Source organism: Aulonocara stuartgranti (assembly GCF_965226115.1).
Source record: "Aulonocara stuartgranti genome assembly, chromosome: 23".
Classification (NCBI taxonomy): domain Eukaryota; kingdom Metazoa; phylum Chordata; class Actinopteri; order Cichliformes; family Cichlidae; genus Aulonocara; species Aulonocara stuartgranti.
Window position 1 is genome coordinate 19,513,910 of NC_138958.1, and position 19,821 is coordinate 19,533,730.

A 19,821-nucleotide genomic window follows, 5' to 3' on the forward strand; every position below is an offset into this window, starting at 1 on the left:
GTGTTGCTTGGCGACATCACTGCTCTCGAGAAGATCTGCATGGAGGAATGGGCCAAAATACCAGCTACTGTGTGTGCAAACCTGGTGAAGACCTATAGTAAACGTTTGACCTCTGTAACATAACCTTTGTTGGCAATAACAAAGTATTGAGTTGTATTTTTGTTATTGACCAAATACTTATTTTCCACCCTAATTTACGAATAAATTCTTTACAAATCCTACCATGTGGATTCATGGATTTTTTTTTCACATTCTGTCTCTCACAGTTGAAGTGTACCTCTGGTGCAAATTACTGACCTCTGTCATCATTTTAGGTGGGGGAACTTGCACAATCGGTGGCTGACTAAATACTTTTTTGCCCCACTGTATCTGCAGACCCCCTTAGGTCTAAGTCATCATTGTCTAAGTCACCCACACCTGTGATGTAGCTTTTCATGATGACTGAAATAATAAGATCACAGATATAGGATGTAGAAATGGGATTTGTCATTGAAGGCTATCTGGTTCTCCTTTTGAGATGCTGTGGAGTTGCTGCACCTCCACATCAAAAGCAGCCAGCTGAGGTGGCTGAAGCATTTAATTAGGTTGCTCCTGGACGCCTCCTATGTGAGGGGTTTCGAGTATGTCCAACTAGAATGAAAACTCACACGTGAGATATTATACCTCTCAGCTGGCTTGGGAATGCCTTAGTGCCCTCCCAGGAGCGCTGGAGGAGGAGCATCTTTGTTGACTCTGCTGCCCCTGTGATCTAGACCTGGACCTGGACCTAGCAGCAGACAATAATGATTACTTATAATGATTACTTTCTGTGTCTGCTGACTGCCAAGACTTTGGAGGGGGGAACGTGATATTTTCTGACAGCGTAGAATGAAGGTCATCTGTATTCCTCACTGTGAGGAAGAGGCTAGAAATCGTTTTTTTTTTTTTATCTGTGAAGTAACACCAGGCTGCACTAAAATATTGCTTTCCTAACTTTGTAAAGTCCAATATAACAAGTCAAGAATATAAATTTGCTAACTTTAAAACTTTAAACGACGAGATGAAGATAAGGTAACGTTTAAAAATTTATTTTTCCTGCTAATTCATTGTCACTGGTCAGATTTCAGCTCAGTGTGGGAGTCTCGATTGCTGGTATCTAGAGCCTTGTTAGTTTCTTCTTTTCCTGCTCTCCCTGTGTTTGCACCACCGCACACACAGAGTGGAGCAGACAGAAACTGGAGAAGAGAAATAATGTTGATCAGGTTAAAAACAACACTTTATGTTACCGGAAGTGTAATAAAAAGCTTCCTAACACTGGCATTTTTCAGTCTGTCCCACTCCCCTGACCCCAATGAAAATTTTGTTCAAACAAAAAATCTGTTAATGTAGCAGAGGTGAAATACTAGCAAAGCCTAACAGACCCTCCTGCTGCTGATGCATTGTCACATATGTAGCAACAAAGAAGTGAATAGATCAGTCAGTTTCAGTCATACTTAATCCACCCTTTTGAGTAAAGATGTAGCAAAGATATAGCAGTGGCGGTCCTGTGACCTGCTAGCTTTACCTGTCCACCCATATGGAAAAGATATATATAAATCTTATAAAGTTTGTATCTGTCTTGTGTGAAACTTGTATGAAAAGCATATAAGAGTGAAAACAGATATAAGATCCCTTGAAAAATTATATAATGAAACTTGTATGTTTTGGATACTTACTAAAACAATGTATGAAAGTAATGAGAAAGTGGCCACTTTCATGAGTAATCACATATATGTTTTTACTATTTCTTTTCCATATGAGCAGTTTAAACGGGAATAAATTTTTGGCTTATTGTTTGAAGAGGTTCCACACAGACGTTTATAACATTGCATGTTTTTAGCATCTAATCTCAACGCTTGCCTGATATTTATGTAATTTATTTATATGCTTTAGTAATTATCCTGGACTTATGTGCTATGTGACCTTCTGTCTACATAAAATCTCTAAAGAATGAATAAAAAATAACTTCATCATCACTTCTAGCTACTTCCAGCACTATGGAGAATAAGAAAATTCATCGTGGAAAAGCTAAAAGGGATACAATTCTATTATTTTGTTAGACATTTCAATGAAAAGGTAAAGTGTCATTGATCATAGTCTTGTCTTTGAGTGTAAAAATAGTCCAAATCTAAGTTCATTTGTGGGTTGAATTAAAATCTACAAAGGCCCAGGTTTGTTTGCAGAGCCTTGAGTTTGACATGTGTGCCAACCGATCTACTAGCATAATGCTAACAGCACTGCTACAGCTAGTTCAAGTTTGAGCTTCTAAAGTGTTGATTGTAGATTTTATATTTTGCATTTCACATGATTATGAGGATAAAGTCCTGAAGAAATTATAGAATAATTTGGATAAGAAATGATCTGGTCTGGCACATGAAAAAAAAAGAAGATTTTTAATATGTCCATCCATCCATCCATCTTCATCCGCTTTATCCGAGGCCGGGTCGCGGGGGCAGCAGCCTAAGCAAAGAGACCCAGACCTCCCTCTCCCCAGCCACCTCCTCCAGCTTATCCGGGGGAATAGCAAGGCGTTCCCAGGCCAGCCGAGAGATATAATCTCTCCAGCGTGTCCTGGGTCTGCCCCGGGGCCTCCTCCCGGTGGGACATGCCTGGAACACCTCACCCAGGAGGCGCCCAGGGGGCATCCTTGTCAGATGCCCGAACCACCTCAGCTGGCTCCTTTCGATTGGGAGCAGCAGCTGCTCTACTCTGAGCCCCTCCCGGATGGCCGAACTTCTCACCCTATCTCTAAGGGAGAGGCCAGCCACCCTTCGGAGGAAGCTCATTTCTGCAGCTTGTATCCGCGATCTCGTTCTTTCGGTCACTACCCACAGCTCGTGGCCATAGGTGAGGGTAGGGACGTAGATCAACCGGTAAATTGAGAGCTTCGCTTTTACACTCAGCTCCCTCTTCACCACGACGGACCGGTGCAGCGTCCGCATTACTGCAGCTGCAGCCCCAATCCGTCTGTCGATCTCCGGCTCCCTTTTCCCATCACTCACGTACAAGACCCCGAGATACTTGAACTCCTCCACTTGGGGCAGGAACTCATCCCCGACCCGGAGTGGGCACTCCACCCTTTTCCGGCTGAGAACCATGGCCTCAGATTTGGAGGTGCTGATCCTCATTCCCGCTGCTTCACACTCGGCTGCGAACCGTTCCAGTGCGAGCTGGAGGCCCTCACCCGATGTAGCCAACAGAACCACATCATCTGCAAAAATCTGAGATGAGATTCTGAGGCCACCAAAGCGAAAGCCCTCCGCCACTTGGCTGCGCCTAGAAATCCTGTCCATAAAAATTATGAACAGAACCGGAGACAAAGGGCAGCCCTGGCGTAGCCCATCACCCACCGGGAACGAGTCCAACTTATTGCCGGCAATGCGAACCAAGCTCTTGCAACGGTTGTATAGGGATCGAATGGCCCGTAGCAATGGGCCAGACACCCCATACTCCCGCAACACCTCCCACAGGACACCCCGAGGGACACGGTCGAACGCCTTCTCCAAGTCCACAAAACACATGTAGACTGGTTGGGCAAACTCCCATGCACCCTCAAGTATCCTGGAGAGGATAAAGAGCTGGTCCAGTGTTCCGCGACCAGGACGAAAACCGCATTGTTCCTCCTGTATCCGAGGTTCGACTAGCGGATGAACTCTCCTTTCCAGCACCCTGGCATAGACTTTCCCAGGGAGGCTGAGGAGTGTGATCCCCCTGTAGTTGGAACACACCCTCCGGTCTCCCTTCTTAAAGATGGGGACCACCACCCCGGTCTGCCAGTCCACAGGTACTGCCCCTGATCTCCACGCAACATTGCAGAGGCGTGTCAACCAGGACAGCCCTACAACGTTCAGAGCCTTCAGGAACTCGGGGCGGACCTCATCAACACCAGGGGCTCTGCCACCAAGAAGTTGTTTAACTGCCTCAGTGACCTCGCCCCCGGAAATTGGTGGGTCATTCCCCTCATCCCCAGACTCTGCTTCCTCCTCGGAAGACGTGTCAGTGGGATTAAGGAGGTCCTTGAAGTATTCCTTCCACCGCCTGACGTCAGCAGCGCTCCGCCAGCACTATACACAGTGCAGGTAGAGCACCGCTTTCCCCTCCTGATACGCCTGACGGTTTGCCAGAATCTCTTCGAGGCAGTCCGAAAGTCTTTTTCCATGGCCTCTCTGAACTACTCCCACACCCGAGTTTTTGCTTCAGCCACTGCCCGAGCCGCATTCCGCTTGGCCTGTCGATACCTGTCGGCTGCCTCCGGAGTCCCACAGGCTAACCAAGCCCGATAGGACTCCTTCTTCAGCCTGGTGGATCCCTTCACCTCTGGTGTCCACCATTTGGTTCGGGGATTACCACCATGGCAGGCACCAACCACCTTGCGGCCGCAGCTCAATGCAGCAGCTTCGGCAATGGAGACGCTGAACATGGTCCATTCGGACTCAATGTCCCCAGTCTCCCTTGGAATGCTGTTGAAGCTCTGCCGGAGGTGTGCGTTGAAGATCTCGCGGACTGGGGCCTCTGCTAGACGTTCCCAGCACACCCTCACTACGCGTTTAGGTGCACCAGGTCTGTCCAGCGTCCTCCCCCGCCACCTGATCCAACTCACCACCAGGTGGTGATCAGTTGACAGCTCAGCCCCTCTCTTTACCCGAGTGTCCAGAACATATGGTCGCAGGTCTGGTGATACGATTACAAAATCGATCATCGACCTACGGCCTAGAGCGTCCTGGTGCCACGTGCACTTATGGACACTCTTATGTTCGAACAGGGTGTTCGTTGTGGCCAAACTGTGATTAGCACAGAAGTCCAATAACAAAGCACCGCTCGGGTTCAGATCAGGGAGGCCGTTCCTCCCAATCACGCCCCTCCAGGTCTCACTGTCGTTACCCACGTGAGCATTGAAGTCTCCCAGCAGGACAACAGAGTCTCCATCCAGCACCCCCCCCCCCCCCCCCCAGGGACTCTAAGAAGGCTGGGTACTCCAAACTGCCACTCGGCGCATAAGCGCAGATGACAGTCAGGACCCGTCCCCTGACCCTAAGGCGCAGGGAACAAACCCTCTCGTCCACCGGGAAAAACCCCAACGTACCGGCAGCAAGCTGAGGGGATATTAGAATACCCACCCCAGCCCGCCGCCTCTCACCAGGGGCAACTCCAGACTGAGACAGAGTCCAGCCCCTCTCCAGGAGACTGGTTCCAGAGCCCAAGCCATGCGTAGAGGTGAGCCCGACTATATCTAGCCGGTACCTCTCAACCTCACGCACTAACTCAGGCTCCTTCCCCACCAGAGAGGTGACATTCCATGTCCCTATTGCCAGTCTTGGCAGCCGGGGGTCAGTCCGCCAGGGCCTCCGCTCCTGGCCGCCACCCGGCACACAATGCACCCGACCCCTATGGCGCCTCCTGCGGGTGGTGGGCCTGCGGGAGGATGGGCCCATGTCTCCTCTTCGGGCTGTGCCCGGCCGGGCCCCATGGACTAAGGCCCGGCCACCAGACGCTCGCCCTCGGGCACCCTCCCCGGGCCTGGCTCCAGGGCGGGGCCCCGGTAACCCTGTCCCGGGCAGGGTAAACTGTTCCCTCGATATCCTTTTCATAAGGGTCTTCTGAATCGCTCTTTGTCTGGTCCCTCACCCAGGACCAATTTGCCATTGGAGACCCTACCATGGGGCAAAAGCCCCCAGACAACATAGCCCCTGGGATCCCTGGGACACACAAACCCCTCCACCATGATAAGGTAGCGATTCAAGGAGGAGATTTTTGACACATTTTTAATATGTTTACCAGAAAAAAAATATGAAAACTTGTTAGTTGGCTTATTGTAGCCTATGTGAGTTTACTGTGCGCTTTGATGTTTTAGTATTTCAACATTTTTAAACTAGTCACAGAGTTTTATTGGAAGACATTATACATTTTATTTTATCTGTGACGTAGCCTGATCTTCAGTAAATGGTTACAAGAAATTCATGTGACACTACGACCTTACAGAGAGGGGATGCTGGCTAATTTGGATGTCCAGTGAAATTATTGAAGATCATCTCTTGCCTGAGAAGGCTTAAAGACGTCACAATGCTGCTGTCCCAATTGAGATATGGAAAATAATACATAGATAAGAGATGACAAAGAAAAAAATTTGTATTTTTGTTAAAAACATCTTTTTTATACTGTGAAAAGTAAATCAGACTCTTGTGTTTTTATGCACAAACTCAAAATACAGATCTAAAAAACATGAAAGAAAACTTTCCTCCTCTTCTGAGAATTTGGCTCAAATTGTGCCAATAAATTTCCCAGTGAGCAGATCCAGCTGTGTTGGTAACACTTGACGTAATGCTTTCCCAGGCTAACGTGAATGCTAATGCCAAGTCTGAAGCAGCCACGATGTCCTCACTTTGACGGTTTTTGTACTGCAATGTGTGCACACAAGCATACAAAGACTTGAACATACACACTCAAACTCACGTGTGCACACACAGACACACACACACAGCTGTCCTTCAGCGGTCTGGAGATAAGAGCCGTTATTGAAATCCCAGCTCCCTAACAGCCATCAATTACTCTGTGTGTGTGTGTGTGAGTGTGTGTGTGGCAGCTCGTCAGGCAGCTCTGTGCGTGTCTGCCGAGCAGCGCTGATACGTTTTCTCTCTCCGCTGGATTATGAGTTCCTCGGGAAAAGAGGCGACGTGCCTTATCAGTCCTCCGGCTGGGCGATAAAACACAGGTGCGCACACACAGATGTCGAGCGTCGTTATGTGGCTGCAGACAGAGAACGGTGTGTGTGTCTGCGAGTGTGTGTGCTTCACTGTCAGCGCAGCTGAAATGAAGCCCAAACCGTGCACCAGACTACATTGACTTTCTCTAACTCGTTACATTTTTTAACCTTTTATGAGTGAAAGTAAAATCATAAGGTACAGGTGGGCTCACATTATGCAGCAGGCTTTTGTGCAACACTTCAGCTGCATTAACACAGCTTGCAGCTGTTTTGCAACCTTGACACCTTTACACCTTCACTCTTCAGCACAGCCTGAACTCTTATAGGCAAGCTTATAATTTCTTTCAGTAGTCTTCAGGAATAGTTCTCCAGGCTTCTTGAAGGACAATAAAAGCTCTTCTTTGGATGTTTCTGCCTTTTGTTCTGTTCTCTGTCAGCATGATCCCACACTGTTTCAACAATGTTGAGGTCTGGGCTCTGGGGACGCCAATCCATGACTGATAGGGTTCCATTGTATGTTTTTCTATCTAGGTATGTTTTTTACTGCATTAACAGTGTGTTTGGGATTATTGTCATGCTGAAAAATGAATGAAACTGTTGCTAATCAGATGCTTTCCAAATTAAATTGCACTGTGGTTGAAAATCTCACCGTACTTTTCTGTGTTCATAATTCAGCAATTTTAACAAAGCTCCCGAACACCCTTGGCTGAAACCATGACAGAGCCTTCACCATGTTTTACAGATGGCTGTAGACAATGTTGGACCTCTTCTGTACATACTGATGATGATTTGATCCTAAAAATCACTCTATCAGACCTGTTACCACTGTGTGACGGAGGTGTGGTCCCTGGCGTAGCTGCAGGGGAGGGGTGGAGCGGTGAGCCACAGGTGGTGGCGATTGTGTCATGAGTGTTTTCCTTCTGTGTGTCTATATAGTGACGGCAGAGTCGAGCGGGAGGCGGGCTGGACCGGGACGAGCTGTCACGGCGCATTGTTATTATAAATAAAAACGTAAACGTGAGCAAAAACGGTGTGTGTGTCTGTGTGTGTGTGTGTCGCATACATCACACACTGATTTTAAATCCAGTTCTTGTATAATTTGGACTCCATTGATGGTTATACCTTGAGGGTTGTGAATGAAAGGAACGAACTGTCTGATCTGTACCCCTATTGGTGTTCTGTTATTGAACTTCTGTTCTAACCACAGCTTATCCATAATGAAGGTATTCATAAGTCCAATTGGCACCTGTACCCACATCGGATCGATGACTGATTTTGTAATCATATCATCACACCTGCAGCCATATTTCTTGGATACGTGGGTAAAGAGAGGTGCTGAGCTGTCAACAGCTCACCACCTGGTGTTTTATTCAACATTTTGGTTCTCAGATCTTCTTCAGGTCAACTTGTGTATGAGTGTAACTGATTGACTTCATTTAAAGTTTTAATACTGAAGAACTTTCAGTGAAATCTGACATGGACATGGACAAAAGTCTGAAGTGAATAGAAAGAAAAATGCATAGTTAAACCAGATGTTCCAGTTACTACTGACTTTTTTCACAACCCTCCAAACACCTGTGCTCACTTTATCAAAGTATCGTCTTCTCAGACCTTCATTAGGTTTGCTTTTGTACAACAGCAGCTGGAATGCTTCCAAACTTTATGTGAAGTTCTTACTTGAAAAGGAGGCAACAACTCCTGCCTGTTTGAACTCGTGTTTTTCAGGCATGTGAACAAATTGCACAGCACTACAGATGATATTTCTTGCTATTCACACATTAAATGCCCATGACAATCTCTGGAGTTTTTATATTTAATGCAATTCTATGAATTCACTGATCTTTTAGTTCATCAGCTTAATTAAAACACAAAGGTTAAAATTTGTGTGTAGTGTGTGTAAAAGTGTGTACAACAAATCAAACGGAGTCTGTTTTCTGAAGTATCCCTGCTCTGGTTAAAAAGAAAGAAAGAAAGTAGTGAAAATGTCAAAGGAAATGATTTGTGTTACACAGTGAGACCTTTTTCTTTGCAGAAACCTCATGTGGTTTCAGTCTGACCTGCTCTCATGTGGTTTTTCTCTCCATCTACAGACATGGTGGGCTGAGCGGCGTCCTTGAGGCAGACGGCTCCGTCTGAAGCAGAAACCAGCGGAAGGCAGGCCCGCAGCATGGTAAGGTTAAAGTTCAATTTCAAGTTTATTTTCCTCTGAGCTGTCGGAGCTTTACCTACAGACTGAACTTAACCCTTTAAGACCTACCATAGAACCAAGTCCGCCAGAGCTTATATTATTATTTTTACATGCTGTGGAGCCATTTTTGGGAGCATTTCAAGTTGCTATACATCAATACAACCATTACAGCCTAAATTTTAATAATATGTCTGCATTAGGTGCATAGTAATTACATAAATTGCAAAAAAGTGCAATAAACTACAAAAAAATTGAAAATCGTTTTTGTTTTTTTAACATATATTTCTAGTTAGAGAAATTTAAGAGGCTCATCCCTCAAAACTGTAAATACAAAAAAGTTGCACAAACTAGTTTCCCACCACAGGAAATTTATTTTGAGTGTCTTCATAGTTTTATTTTTGAAATACACCAATTTTTATACACTGCAGGAAAAATGAAAATAAATATTATAGTGCAAATTTGCAAAATAACAGCATATGCATCAAAATAAACTATTTCCAGCAGTGCAATATGAGTCCTAAGCATCCCAGAAACGACACAGAAAGTCATAAACTCAAACATAACTTTTTAAAACACAAGTATAGGCTCATAAGGCCCCGATCGTAAAAAAAACTACATTTCCGCAAAATTACGTCACTTCCGGTTTCGGGCAGGTCATGCGGTCATGTGATAGTTCGCGCTGATGGACGTAGGAAGTGTTACAAACAGCTGATCGGATCGGCGAAGTGTGTTTCTGGAATATCATGTTTTTGTTGCTGCAAGTGATTTTTATGCAGTTTTTGCAAAGCTATATGTGGAAGGAAACTGTGACCTAGGACAAGCTGATGGCATCAGATGTAAGTACAACTCCTCCGGTTTCATATACAAAAAAAATTATTGCGCTAGCTTACGTGGTTGCAGAGCTACCTGGATTTAAAAATAGTTACGCAAAATGGAGCGTGCCCGCTCCGATCGGCTGTAAAGGGTTAAGTGATAATCACTCCATGCAGAATGAAGTTGAAATGATGATGAAACTTTTTCAACTTAATGTAAGATTTTTAGAGAAAGTCTGAGTTTGGTATTTACGATACAGGAGTCGGGAAACATAAATGAAAATGTTGGATAAGCAACAAAGATCGACCGGTCGATTGTTGTTCCCCTAGACAGCTACTGTAGCCAATATTTCCAAGAGTTTTTCGTGACATGAAATAGCAGTCTAAGCCATGACCTCAGTGGTTTCAGAGTAACTGTTTGGCAGTTACTCTTTAGAAGCTAATTATTTGTTGAGTTGAATTTTCAAGGAAGTGACCACAATTACCAAAGTAAAACATCAAAAAACAAGAACAAAGGTTGGTGATTTTAGATATAATTAACAAAACCAAAAATTGCATACAGTATTTTCCGTCACACCTGAAAGGCTGATTGCATATTGTCTTCACCACACCGGTGGGCAATGGGGATGACCAGCTTTGTGACCACAATAAGTCAAGTATAATTTTTAAATTGATGCCATAGATGTAGCTACTAAAAATATCAGTGACTTTGACCTCAACTTTAAATTTGAGGTTTCAAGTTCTGAAAATCTTGTGAATGCAGTAACTCTCTCAGAGAAAGATCTGAACTAGGATTTATACCATAAAAGCTTCTAGGTGAGGGGCAACACTGAAGAGAATTAAATCAGCAATTTGATTTAATTAAATCATATGTCCTTCCTAAATGAGGAAGGACATATGATATTAAATAATCAGGCTGCATGCCCTGGGGTAGCTTGTTTGCTTCTAAATTTGGACATGTGAATCAAATTTCCTTAATTGTGGTGTTGCTTTGTTGTTGTTTGTTGGTATATATCTGTTGGTGTCTGCGTACATCTCAACACTGTAGCACAACACAGCAACAAGCAAATAGGTGCCGTTTAGAGTGCGTTTAGAAAAAACAGCAAACCTTATTGGCAGAATGGTCAAAAGTTTGGGCGCTACAACCTCAAGTGTGTTCACTAGGGGTGGGCGGTATAAACGGTATACGGTAGAAACAATATGAATTTGGCCAACGATAGAGATTTTGACTATACTGCTCTACCACGATAGCACATGTTGATGGTGTCATCAAGCTGCACCTGTTTTGACTGAAAGCATCACAGCGGCTGCAAGCATGAAGAGGAGAAGACGGTGCTCATAAAGAAGAACGGTGCGATGCCGGTCATATGCACCTGGTTTGGGTTTAAGCAGTTGGATGTTAAGCAGAAAAATATTATCTGCAAATTATGCCTGGCGACAGTAATAGCGAAGAGACGAAGCACGTTTTGGAATATGAGGAAAGCCAAAAACTGCGCTTCCTCCACTTTCATACCATTGATTCATTAATGTTGAATTCTCTCGCAGCTGCTCTATTCCCATGTTGTTGCAGCATATTAATGACTAGCCTCATATTGTGGATGGATTTACTCAGCTGTTCTCCTGACTGAAGTTTAGTTAGTTTACAGCATCTTGCCATGCGATTGCATTTGTCCCTAATCATCAGGAACCCTCCCGTTAACTTTCATCGAGTGGAAAAAAGTTAACATTCATCCTCCAGCGTCACTGTGTTTATGTTATGCTAACATAGCTGTGTTGCTAGCAATCACGTAGCACATCATTATATACCAGCTAGCCCAACATCAGTAACCCTAAAAAAGTCACTGCTGTTTAGTTTTCTGTCTTCATTTATGTTGGAAGTGATAGCAGAGCTGTACATTTTAAATATAGCCACAAAGTCGCTAAGTTGGCGACACTGCACGAGGCTCCTGACTATGGTAGCTGTAATGCTCCAACAATCCATCAAGCGGTACAGTGTCGTAGCTTACCAAAGTCGTAGTAAAACATTTTTGACAGATTTTTGAGCGCCATGTACCACGTAAAATCGCACATATAAAATTTGAGGTCAGTAAGCACAACCAGAATTCATACATAAGGCACACCGGATTATAAGGCACACTGTCAATTTTTGAGAAAATTGAAGGATTTTAAGTGCGCCATTTAGTGCAGAAAATATGGTATACAGCAGCAGTCCCCAACCTTTTTTGCGCCACGGACCGGTTTATGCCCGACAATATTTTCACAGACCGGCCTTTAAGGTTAAATGCAACAAAATAAAACTAGTACCGGTACCGAAGATTTATTCATAACACACGTGAAAAGACCCAGGAAAACCGAGTTAACGATAAAATCGATAACAAAATAACGCTGAAAACCAATAAAAACCCTGAAAACTATACATTTCACACCTGAGCCTCAACTCTCGCGGCCCGGTACCAAACGACTCACGGACCGGTACCGGTCCGAGGCCCGGGGGTTGGGGACCGCTGGTATACAGAAAAGATCTATTTATCGCAATATATATCGTTACCGCACATGCTTCAAATTATACCGCAATTTGGATTGTAGGCCATATTGCCTGTAGTGTTTTCAACGAGGATGTTGGTGACACCGAGTTAAACCACAAATGAAGACCCTGGAGTTTAGTTGCAGCTTGTTTAATTGTCTCCATGAACATGTGGTGAAAACTGAAATGACAGAAAATAAACTCCATCTCAACAGGCAGAAGCATGTTTACATCAATAAAGTACATTACTAAAACATTCATGTTAGAAAAATATACATTAATATCCAAAGTTATCTGTATAAACTGTCATATAAAGTAACTTACGGCGTTCCAGCCTGATAATTCGGAGGAGATGGCATTTGATTACATCTCCATACTGCCTTTAGCATGAGGAGCCTGTTTCTCAGCAAAACCGAGTGCTTGACCAAAAACCGGAAGTACTTGACCGGAACCGGAAGTGCCCCGCCAGAACAGGAAATATATTTTAGCGAAATTTTCCTTTTAACTAAAACGTATGTAAAGCATGAATTATTCATTTTAACAACACATATTAATTTTTTAATGGCAAATCTTTTTAGAATTATTTATTTCAAACTTATGAACCTATTTATTCAGAGAAATGCCTTAAGGGCAACACACTCCCCGCCTGGCTTCGGGAGGCCACTAAGCTAAACAAACATTATGCATTCAGTCTTTTGGCATGAGGAGGATAACTTCTGGTCGCATAAATGTCTTTATGCACCCTTGATTGCATGTCTTTACCTCAATTTTCCTTACTCGATCGTCCTTGCTTGGGAATGTGGCAGTGACCCTGGCCATGGGCCAGCTGTTTCGTGCAACCTGCTTGTCCTTGAGCAGAACCAGGTCACCAACTTGGAGGTTTCTGCGTGACCCGGTCCATTTCTGCCTTTGCTGCAATGTGGGTAGATACTCTTGCCTCCAGCGTGTCCACAACTGGTTGGAAAGGGCTTGGACCCGTCTCCATTGTTTGTTGTAGAGGTCTTTATCCGAAAAGTCTCCAGGTGGGGATAGGAGGCAAGATTTCTGCGTAAGGAGCATTGAAGGGGATAGGACGAAAGGGTTCTCTGGATCAGAGGACACTGGGACGAGCGGCCTTGCATTTATTATGGCTGTAACCTCAGCCATGAGTGTGCATAACACGTCGTGAGTCAGTTGAACCTTATTTTGTAGTAGCATGGAGTCCAGGATTCTGCGGGCGACTCCGATCATGCGCTCCCAAGAGCCTCCCAAGTGGGATGCGTGTGGTGGATTAAACTCCCAACTGTCGCCTTGGATAGTTAGGTACGGTTGGAGTGATTTATCCATTCCAAGTTCCTTTGAAGTGCTAATAAAATTGGTGCCACGGTCAGATAGCAGCTGTTTGGCGGGGCCTCTCAGAGCGAAGAAGCGGCGGAGGGCGTTTATGCAGCTGGATGTGTCCAGAGATTCGATTACCTCAATATGCACAGCTCTCGAACTCATGCAGGTAAACATGATGGCCCACTGCTTACTTTCAGCTACTCCGCCCCTGGTACGCCTGGTTGTTATGGACCACGGTCCGAAGACATCAAGGCCGACGTAGGTGAAAGGAGGACAAGTTTTTAGGCGTTCAGGTGGTAGGGGTAGGTCCGCCATGAGTTGTTGTTCTTGTTTTCCACGTAGTTTGCGGCAGGTTAAACATTTGTGGATTACTGAATTGACTAGTTTTTTGCCGCCTAAAAGCCACAGCCCAGCAGCTCTGATTGCTCCTTCCGTCAGATGACGACCTTGGTGCCTTGTTAGCTCGTGGTAATGGCGAGTGAGCAGAAGGGAGATGTGACTGTTTTTTGGAAGAATTACTGGGCTCTTTTCAACACTCTCAATTTCTGCGTGTTTGAGTCGGCCTCCAACAGAAATGAGACTGTCCTGTAACATTGGGCTGAGCTTCTTGAGGGGGCTCTGTTTTGAGATTGGCTTGCCAGCATCAAGGGCAGAAAGTTCCTTTTCAAAGTATGCCTTCTGTGTCTCTTTGAAGATTACAGTTTTTGCTTGAGCATTCTCTTCTGGAGTTTGAGGCAGATGACATTTGTGCCAGCCTTTGCATTTTTTGTTTGGATTAGTCCCATTGAAGGACTTTGCAATGTGGATAAGATTTGCTATGGCTCTGACTAAAGACTGAAAAGTAGAAAAGTGCTCAAAACGCTTACAGATGAGTACTTGGAGGTGAGTGACGTAAGTTTTTACTTCTGGTCTAATTTCTGAGTCCTTATCTGGTTCAATCAGGTCAAACCTTCCACTCAGTTGTGTTGTCTCTGCGGCAGGATGGTGGATGAAGGGTGGTCCGGTGAACCAACTGGACTTTTTTAGTTGGAATGCCGACAGTGACCTAGACGCATGGTCTGCTGGATTTTCCTCTGTGCGCACATAATGCCACTGTTCTGGCTTTGATGACTGGCGAATGCGCTGTACTCTGTTGTGAACGTATGTGTAAAACCTTTTTGACTCATTACAAATGTAGCCAAGCACTACCTTACTGTCCGTATAGAAGTGCACTGCATCAAAGTCTAAGTCCAACTCATCTTGAATGAGGTCAGCCATTTCTGCTGCCAAGACGGCTGCACATAGTTCAAGTCTTGGTATTGTAGGTTCTGACAGTGGGGCTAGTTTTGCTTTGCCCATTATGAACCCAACCTCGACCTTCCCATCTGTTTGAACTGCCTTTAAGTAGGCTACAGCTCCTATGGCCTTAGTAGAAGCATCTGAGAATAAACACAGTTCCTTTCGCTTTGCTCGACTTAGTGAGGTGGATGTGTAGGTTCTGGGAACATGTAGTTCTCTTAGATCCTGAAGGGAATTTCTCCACGTTTCCATCTGCTTTGTTTGTCCTCTGGAAGGGGTACGTCCCAATCTGAACATTCTGAAGTAAGCTCTCTGCGTAGGGCCCTTCCTTGGATTGTAACGGGTGCCAATAGGCCCAGGGGATCGAAGACGCTATTGACAGAGGACAATACGCCACGGCGAGTGAATGGCTTGCTTGAGGTGGCCACTGAGTAAGTGAATGTGTCTCTTGTTATTTCCCAAATGAGTCCAAGGCTTCGCTGGGATTGTGTCTCTTCACCACTTAAATCTAAGTTTTTAATGACAGGAGCACAATCTTCTGGGCAGAAGGCCTGCATAACTGCCTGAGAGTTGGAAATTAACTTATGCAGGCATAGGTTGGATTCAGCGAGTGAGGCTTGTGTTCTTTGAAGCAAGTCTATAGCCTCAGCAGGAGAGGGGACAGAGATCAAGCTGCCATCTACGTAAAAGTGCCTCTCCATGAACTTTACTGTATCTGCACCATAGTCTTTCGAACCTGCTCTGATGGCCTTGCATAGTCCATAAATGGCAACAGCGGGGGATGTTGAGTTGCCAAACACGTGGACTTTCATCCGGTACTCGACAACTTCGTTGTTTAGGTCGTTGTCCCTATGCCACAGAAAACGGAGGAAGTTGCGGTGGTCTTCGCGTACCATAAAACAGTGAAACATTTGCTGTATATCTGCCATGATTGCAACACTTTCTGTCCGGAAGCGGAGAAGAACTCTGACAAGTGTGTTGTTTAAATCAGGGCCAGTAAGGAGGACATTGTTAAGTGAGACACCCAAGTACTGGGCGCTAGAATCGAAGACAACCCTGATCTGATTGGGTTTTTGTGGGTGGTAGACTCCAAATGTTGGAAGATACCAGCACTCTTCTCCCTTTTCCAGTGGGGGGGCCACCTCGGCATGACCATTGGAGAGGATTTTTTTCATGAAGGCCACATAATGCTCCTGCATTTCAGGTTTCCTATTAAGGGTGCGTTTTAAGGAGGAGAACCTTGTGGCCGCCTGCTGTCTGTTGTTTGTTAATTGCTGGCGGGGTTCCTTAAATGGAAGTGGGGCGACCCAACTGTTGTCCACGTCTCTGTAAATAGCATTGTCCATCATTTTTAGAAAGAGAGTGTCCTGTTTTGAGTGAGCTGGTTTGTTGTCGTTATCTGTCCGGTTAAAAACCGTTTGACCCAGAGTTTGTTCGGGCGCTTTACCTGGCCTGTTTGTGTGTGGCATTTCTTTGACTTGCAGAAGGCTATTGCATGGTTTGAAAACTGTAGGGCGGCCATTTTCCAGAACGACTGTCTTCAGTGTGCTGACTGTAGGCCTATGAACATTACCCAGACAGACCTCCCCAACTACAACCCACTCTAGGTCTAGGCGCTGGGCGAAGGGGGCGTTATGGGGGCCGTTAATTCTCTGCCTGACCTTGTGTGCCTGTAAAATGTCTCTCCCTAGTAGCAGGAGTATTTCGGCTTTAGGGTCTAGCTCAGGGATGTACTTTGCTATGGTACGGAGGTGTGGCTGGTGTAGCACTGCGCTGGGAGTTGGGATTTCATTCCTATTGTTAGGAATGTCCTGACACTCTATGAGCGATGGTAGAGGGATCACCACTGACCTATCCAGTGACTCGATATGAAAGCCTTCAGCTATTTTACCCCATGTTTCTACAACACCAGAGCATGTTCTAAGATTGTAGGAGAAAGGTTCACTTTTAATGTCAAAAAGTTCGAAGAACTCAGGCTTGGCTAAAGAACGATTGCTCTGATCGTCTAGTATTACATATGCCTTAACAGCTCTGTCTTTGTAACCTTTAGGGTACACCCATGTGAGACATATCTTGGAACATGAACGTCCCCACTGACCTGGACCGCACACGTCTGTGCAGCTTGTTGTGACATCAACCGTGTCATGACTGTTTTCTCTCTCCCCGCCATTCTTTTGTGCTGGAGGTGGAGCCTTGTTGGTCTGTGGTGGAGGACCGGGATGCATGACTGCGTTGTGACTTGTGCTGTCACATTCAGAACACTTTACTAAAGATTTGCATTCCTTCGCAAGATGAGTGTCTGAAGAACAGCATCTGAAGCATATTCCTTTCTCTTTGAGGAAGGCCTTTCTTTCGTCCAGTGGTTTATTCCTCAATGTTCTGCATCTTTTGAGCGGGTGTGGCTTGTTATGCAGTGGGCAGTTCCGGTTAAAGTCCTTGTTAGGGGGAGAAATATTGGTTTTGTGTACAGTAATTGGCTTGCTGGAATTTAAGTTTTTGCAAAAGGTTTTTCTGGTTTTAAGTTTTGCTGTTGGAAACTTGGATCATTGCATTTCTTTGCCTCTTTACATATGAATTCACAGAAGTACTCAATAGGTGGGAAACAGCCTTGGTTGTTCTCTTTATATTGAGAGCCGTGTGACATCCACCTCTCCTGAAGTCCATATGGGAGTTTGTCTACGATTGGGCTAATTCCACGAGAAGTGTCCAGATAGAGTAGACCAGGCAGATGGCCGTCTTCCTTAGCGCCTTGAATCTCTTGCAGTAAATCTCCTAGTTCACGTAGCTTGACATGATCTTTGACTGTTATTTTGGGGAAACTGTCCAACCGTTGGAAAAGTGACCATTCGATTGTTTCTGATGCTGCATAACATTCATTCAGTCTTTCCCATGCTTTGCATAGAGCTAATGTGGGGTTGTTGACATATACTGAACGTATGCATTTCACCTGATCACTTGACTCCCTCCCTAACCACTTCGTCATGAGATCTAGCTCTTGAATGGGGGTGAGTCGGACCTCAGCTGTTGCACTGGTAAACGAAGAGCACCATGCTCTGTAGTTCTCTGGCCTATCGTCGAACTGGTAAAGGCCTGAGATTATTAAATCTCGACGTGCCATGTATTGGGCAAAGGGCTCTGCTGGATTTAAAATGCTGGCTGTGGTGTTATAGTTATGTTGAGGTATGAATGGTGAGCCGCATGGGTTGAGAGGGGTATTTTGTTTCTCCACTTTAGGTTTTGTTTCACCTTTCAGCTGGGTTGGCTTATTTAGAGCAGCGATATTATCTTTGGTAAGCCTTGTTTCAGAGTCGATGGGTTGTGGCTCTAAATTGCCTTCTTCAGAGGGATGCCACGTTACAAATGTGTTGGGTGAGCTTGCTTGGGGGCAAGAAGTGGTTGGTAATTTTTGTGGACTGGGAGATAGCATTTGAGATCGTACATATTCATTTGTACGTTCTAATTTTACACTTTCTGATGGAGATTTTCTACTCTCAGGTTCTTCTTGTATTGCTTCAGCTTCCTCTAGCACTTCTGCTTCAGCTACAGCAGTATCAGCTTCCCTCTGTAATGTTAACACTTCTAATTCCGCATCTATTTTTGCCTTTTTCAGTTCGCTTTGAGCTTTTTCAACCTTTAACTGACCTTGGCAGCCTCTGCTTTAGCTCGAGCATGGGCAGCGCTTACTGCTGATCCAGATGAGCGGCTGGTCCTTAAACTGTATGCAGACTTGTTACTGGATGCCATTTTGACCGTGATGAATCATCAGTAGGCGCCTTTTCACTGTAGTGTTTTCAACGAGGATGTTGGTGACACCGAGTTAAACCACAAATGAAGACCCTGGAGTTTAGTTGCAGCTTGTTTAATTGTCTCCATGAACATGTGGTGAAAACTGAAATGACAGAAAATAAACTCCATCTCAACAGGCAGATGGATGTTTACATCAATAAAGTGCATTACTAAAACATTCATGTTAGAAAAATATACATCAATATCCAAAGTTATCTGTATAAACTGTCATATAAAGTAACTTACGGCGTTCCAGCCTGATAATTCGGAGGAGATGGCATTTGATTACATCTCCATACTGCCTTTAGCATGAGGAGCCTGTTTCTCAGCAAAACCGAGTGCTTGACCAAAACCCGGAAGTACTTGACCGGAACCGGAAGTGCCCCGCCAGAACAGGAAATACATTTTAGCGAAATTTTCCTTTTAACTAAAACGTATGTAAAGCATGAATTATTCATTTTAACAACACATATTAATTTTTTAATGGCAAATCTTTTTAGAATTATTTATTTCAAACTTATGAACCTATTTATTCAGAGAAATGCCTTAAGGGCAACGCATTGCCCAGCCCTAGTGTTCACCTCTGGATTTAAAATAAGAACGTGGGACAGTTAAAAGACCCTGGTCAGGTGACTTGAGAGCTCGGCCATATAAGCAGGAGCCTGGGCATATAGAGCTTTTTATGTTAATAATAGAATTTTAAGATGGATTATTTTAAATTTATTTTTTATTTTAAATTTTAGTGGAAGCCAAAGAGAAGCAAGAATAGAGGTTATGCCCAAGTGTAACCGGTTTCTGCTTCATCCCGCTGCAACAGTTCGGCCCAAACAGACTCCTCGACTCTGCGTTGTGTTGTGTTTTTAAAAAGACAAGGAGTCTCTGATCGATCGTTGCCACTTTATTTCCTGAATGGAAACAACGGTGTTGTATCAGTGCAAATGGCTCGCCACACACCACTCCGCACAGCACACTCTCGTATGGCTACGGCAGACTGGCCGCGATTACTGCAGCCATATTACAATTTTTAGTATACAATAAAATAACAGCAACAACAAGTGATGTACCTGAATGGAAACAACGGTGTTGTATCAGTGCAAATGGCTCGCCACACACCACTCCGCACAGCACACTACGGCAGAGCATCCATTAGCATTCCGCTTTAGCATACAGTTTCACACATTAATAAACAAATGAA

The 19,821-nt window shown here is 44.7% G+C and overlaps 1 protein-coding gene across 3 annotated transcripts in view; it reads left to right on the top strand.

The window, feature by feature from the left end:
- LOC309700797 (BCL-6 corepressor-like) overlaps positions 1-19,821 on the top strand; it is an 82,020-nt gene that overhangs the window by 13,017 nt on the left and 49,182 nt on the right. Inside the window, exons 2-3 of one of the 3 annotated variants that reach the window (XM_082524616.1) lie at positions 7,655-7,748; positions 8,809-8,888. In XM_082524616.1, the coding sequence (XP_082380742.1) occupies positions 8,886-8,888 (3 nt within the window). In that variant the 5' untranslated portion in view covers positions 7,655-7,748; positions 8,809-8,885. The remainder of the gene's footprint in view (positions 1-7,654; positions 7,749-8,808; positions 8,889-19,821) is intronic. The other 2 variants (XM_082524617.1, XM_082524615.1) reach the window with 2 other exon arrangements.